General features: G+C 43.1%; 1 protein-coding gene across 3 annotated transcripts; it reads right to left on the reverse strand.

Annotated features, from left to right (window-relative positions):
- Positions 1-407: 407 nt before the first annotated feature.
- On the reverse strand, positions 408-4108 carry Gdi (GDP dissociation inhibitor). 3 transcript variants are annotated; one of them, NM_001298852.1, is made up of 3 exons: positions 3454-4108; positions 1860-2335; positions 408-1777 (listed from the first exon to the last, which is right to left on the reverse strand). In NM_001298852.1, exons 1-3 carry the CDS (start codon positions 3845-3847, stop codon positions 1316-1318), a joined length of 1332 nt encoding a protein of 443 aa, NP_001285781.1. In that variant the 5' UTR covers positions 3848-4108; the 3' UTR covers positions 408-1315. The 3 variants fall into 3 exon arrangements, with proteins under 3 accessions (NP_001285781.1, NP_001245953.1, NP_523524.2); NM_001259024.2 differs by having other exon boundaries at positions 3454-4028; NM_078800.4 differs by having other exon boundaries at positions 1168-1777; positions 3454-4028.
- Positions 4109-4705: the final 597 nt, after the last annotated feature.

Consider the following 4705-nt stretch of genomic DNA (forward strand, 5'->3'; position numbering starts at 1 on the left):
TCTGTGTGTATATAGTAGCCGCCTTGGCACACACTTATGGTGCGCTTCGTCACTACGTGGACTGCAGTGCATACTGATGTAGTTTAAATCTGCCGCCATTTGGCTGTTACAAAAGCTGAAGACGTCAAAACTCAGTGCCACTTTGGCTGGAACCAGAACTAAAAATCTCAAATTAAATGAGTCTGTGTGAAAGGTGAAAAGCTCCAGGACATATAAAAAGCTGGTAGCTATAAAACTCAAGTGACATTTTGAACGGAACCGGAAACTGAAAACGTTCAATAAAATGAGTCGGTGGAAAAACTCCAGGACAAGATTCCTTAATCCGAAAAGAAACCAGACTTTTGGGGAAAGGAAAGCAAACATAACATCCCTCAATATAAAAATAGTAAATAAAAAAAAAAATGTTTATATTTTTTTAATTTTTATTAAAAATGTAAATTCTGAAAATGCGGAATACCATAGTTCTCTATACCATTGACAAACTTCTTAGGTTCTGTTCTCTTTATATGTCGTTTGCCGCGCTTCGATCAATTGCATTATTTTTGGGTATATGCTGCGATGAACTTTTTCGACTGTTTTACATTTTCAATACCATCGATTTCTTTCTGGGGATTACAATTACAATTATAATGCTGCACTATGCATGTGTAAGAGTTTGTGTCGTGTTTATAGGTATGTGTTATGCTTTCGTTTGGAGCCTTGGCAGCCACACAAATTGGGTGGATCACAAAAAAAAAAAAGAAAGAAAAACCAAGCAGAAGGGCAATATACATAGATAATATATATATACGATGTCATATTTTATATATATATATATACTTTATTATATACTCGTACAACTAAAGTCCAAGCGTAATCGTCTGACTGACTGGCCTATCGGCGAAATGGGAGAGTGTTTGTCGAGTCTAGCGCTTTTGCTCGAGTCACAAGCTGAATCTGTGGAATTTGATTTAGTTGCCTAACACTCACTTAGTTATACATTTATATAGACGTACATATATACGCGACTGCATGTTGTATAATTTATGTTATATTGGTATATATATATATATATTTTCTAGGCATATCCAATATTGCGCGAAGCAAGCAATTCGTTTCACATCTAAAACTTCATCTCTCGATGGAAAGCATTTTCGTAATACAATTTCTGGATTTTCGGTTTTCTTTAGTTTTTTTGGGCTTTTATTTTGGGTTTTCTTATCTTGGGTATTTTTTTTTTTAAGGTTTGGCCACGACGCTGAGACGATCTACGATGTTTGTGGCTGATGTTGAGCTGTCCAAATGCACCATAACCAGATGAGGCCTTCATTCCCGTTTACTGCTCCTCGTCACCCAACTCGTGCTTGATCTTGGAGAAGTCGAACGTCTCGCCAGTGCCCCGCTTGAATATGTTCAACACATCCAGGCAAGTAGTCTCAAAGTGCGTGGTCGCATCGTAAGACTCCGAAATAAAGATTTGAGACTCGGATCCATCATCGATCGGCTCCAAATAGTCCGAAATGGTTACAAACTTTTGTGCGATCGGCTCCAGCAAGTCCAAGCCAGGCTTGATCTCCACCTCCGGGTTCTCGGTCTCAACGGTGGTCGAGACCATGCCCACGAACCAACCCTTGGCGGCCACCTGATGAGTGGAGCTCACAAGCGACACATAGATGTCCGACTTGCGGCCGACCTGCTTTTGTGGAATGATAATCTGCGTGGAGAGACCATCCTTGGTGCTGGCCACCGGATGGTCCAGAATGCAAATGCAGCGAATCACCTTGCCACGCTTGCGCACCTGTCACATAAAAGAAATGTAATACATGGTTATTTCCAAAAGACTAATAGGCTAGTTTACACAAATCTTTTGTGAATCTCACCTTCTCGGGCACGTAGCTGGGATCGCAGTAGACCTGCTTGCACTTGGCGACCTCTTCGCCGGAGCGCACTCCCACCACCTTGCCGCCCTCGCCGAGGACAATCTCGTCGATGGGCTTGTCAAGCATGTAGGTGCCGCCGTAGATGGCCGACAGACGTGCGAATCCCTGGGGCAGCTCACCCAGGCCGTACATGGGATAAAGGTAGGGCGACTTGCCGTAACGCGCCAGCGAATCGGAGTAGAGCTTAATCCGCCGGATGGTGTTCACGGCCGGCTCGTTCAGATACTCATCGTCGCGGAAAAGGGCCAGGGCGTGGCCGGTGAAGTCCTGCGTGTTCTTGTCCAGTCCGAACTTGTCGTACAGACCCTGCATGTTGGCCTTGGTGGGGTCAAAGTCCTTCCAGGTCTTGGGGTCATCTTCTCGGAAATCCTGCACGTAGATGAGGAAGTTCCGGAAGCGACGCTTCTCGAACATACCTGCAAGTAAAGTCACATTTATATATGTATATCCATAATGCCATATTGGTCAGTTTGGGGTTCAGGATCTGCATATAAAGGGAGTGCACGAGCCCGAGGGTTTCAAGTTTCCCGTTTCCATTTCATTTGCATGCCACAAACACTCACATACAGACACTCACTGGGACAACAGCACGCAACTACAGTGGGAAACCTTCAATTTAGGGGGCGGAGGACACACCACCAACAATCAGAAACCACTTGGCCACCCCATGACGTCATTCCGAGCATATGTGTAATGCGGACACAGTGAAGCATGGACAAGGTGTTTAACTTTCAATTAGCAAATTGAGACATCCAATAGGTATTGTTACAAACGGAAGTAAAATCTACCTAATAGTCACATTTTCATTGAAAATTTCTATTTTATATGCAAATTATTGATAATTAAAGACAAAAATTAAAAAATGTAGTACATCTAAAGTCATGAAATGTTTTCGTTTATAGGCAATCTCCACTGTAAAGTGAAGGGGGTTCAATGCGCCTGGCCAAAAACCTGGTTGCAAAAACTAAGTAAAAATTGAAATGGAAAAATTCAAGAGCCAATCATAAATAAATAGAGCGTGTTTTAGCTAATTGCATTGCTGCCACGAAGAAGAGGGAAAAACTTAAATTTCAAACAAAGCGAAATTCAGGTGTAAAATGGAGGCGACCAATTAGCGGCAGGTGTATGAATCAGCGCAGAGCGATTAAAATTTCGACTCCAATCGGAATAGGGCGATAATAGTTGGGCCAACAAACATGGTGTGGAAATGGATATGTGTGGGGGAAACTTTGGTAGAAATTCTTTGGCGAGCGAAGAAAACAACTGTTTTTCGGCACACACATACGTGTCACATTAAAAAAAAGGGAATAACAACAACAAGAGCTTTGCCAGCGAGTGAAAAGGCAGACAAAGAAGAGAAGAGAAAGAGAGTGGTGCGGGCGAGAGAGGGGAAGCAGATAACAGTCGAGTACGAAAATACATACATACAACCACGCACACACACAAGCACAGCTGGTAATTTGCACAATTTTTCGTGGGGGGCTCACCGCCAAGCAAAAAGGCAACGGGACTTAAAAGAGCATTATTAACGAACCCATGAGATCGGATGCCAGGGCCTCCTTTTGGTCCACCGGCACCTTGGCTATCTTGCCGCCCTTGTAAACGTAGCTGCCCTCGATGGACTTGAACTCCAGATAGCGGGTGACGCCCGTGTGGATCAGCAGCTTGACCAGCTGGCCATTGGCCATCAGGAACTTGGGGATCAGGTCCACGTTCCAGTCGCGGCCACGCCCAAATCGTTCGCCGGGCGGCTCCAGTCCGTAGCGCTGGAAGAGCTCCTCCAGCGGCGTTATCGAGGCGGACTCGCCGCCGTAGTACTTGTTTCGATCAATATGCAAAACCTTCTTGCCGGACACGGACAGCATCCCGCTGAGGATGCACTCCTTGAGGCCCGTTCCTAGCACAATCGCATCGTATTCCTCATTCATATTGGATCGCACTTATTTATATATTGCAATCACAGTAATTTATATATTTTTTTTATCCGGTTTTCGCCCTTTTCACTTGCTGCGACGTTCGATTTGGTGGACTTTTCTCTGCGCTCAATAATTTTTCTCTACTCGTTCGCCTTTCGCTCGTCCGCTTTGCGCTGCCCGTTTGCCGTCACGCCGTTTGCTGGTCACGTTACGTTACGTTTTCGTACATGCCCAGGGCTGCATGAGAAAGAGTTGCTATCGGCTGCTAATTGTACATGGAAATAAGGAAATAACCAAACAAGCATATAAGATATTTAATTTGCACACAGAGCATTAATGTACGAAAGATTTAGAGACGTGTGTGCAAGATTTTTGAATTGATTATGATTTTGCAAAAGTTTATTTCCTAGATTATTGACATTTCAGGGCTGCATGTCGCGCGCGCAAATTTATAGTTGCAATTTAAATTTGTTAAATGCATGTGTTGGTCTTGCATAAAGCAAGACATTATAAAATAACAAAACGGAGGATTCACAGATCGATCATATAAAATATAAAAAGATATTCAGCAATTATTGTAAACAGTATTTGAACGCTGTTTACCTATCGAGTTTTAAGTTACTGGAGATCTCTATTTATATCATATCTCACGCATTCGTTCATTACTTTTTATTTTAAAGAGAATACAATATAAGCAATTAGACTTTTCAATGTATGTAATAATTTCAAGAAAACCAACATTTGCGTACATTTATTATCGGAGACACGATAGACATTTATTCCGAAACTAGGGGCATTCTTCTTACAGCTGTTAGCACAGTTAGCGAGTCTGGCCACATCATCCCGAAGCCTCTGCAAAGTTTTACTGGT

This window comes from Drosophila melanogaster, chromosome 2L, assembly GCF_000001215.4.
Source record: "Drosophila melanogaster chromosome 2L".
In the NCBI taxonomy this organism is placed as follows: Eukaryota; Metazoa; Arthropoda; class Insecta; order Diptera; family Drosophilidae; genus Drosophila; species Drosophila melanogaster.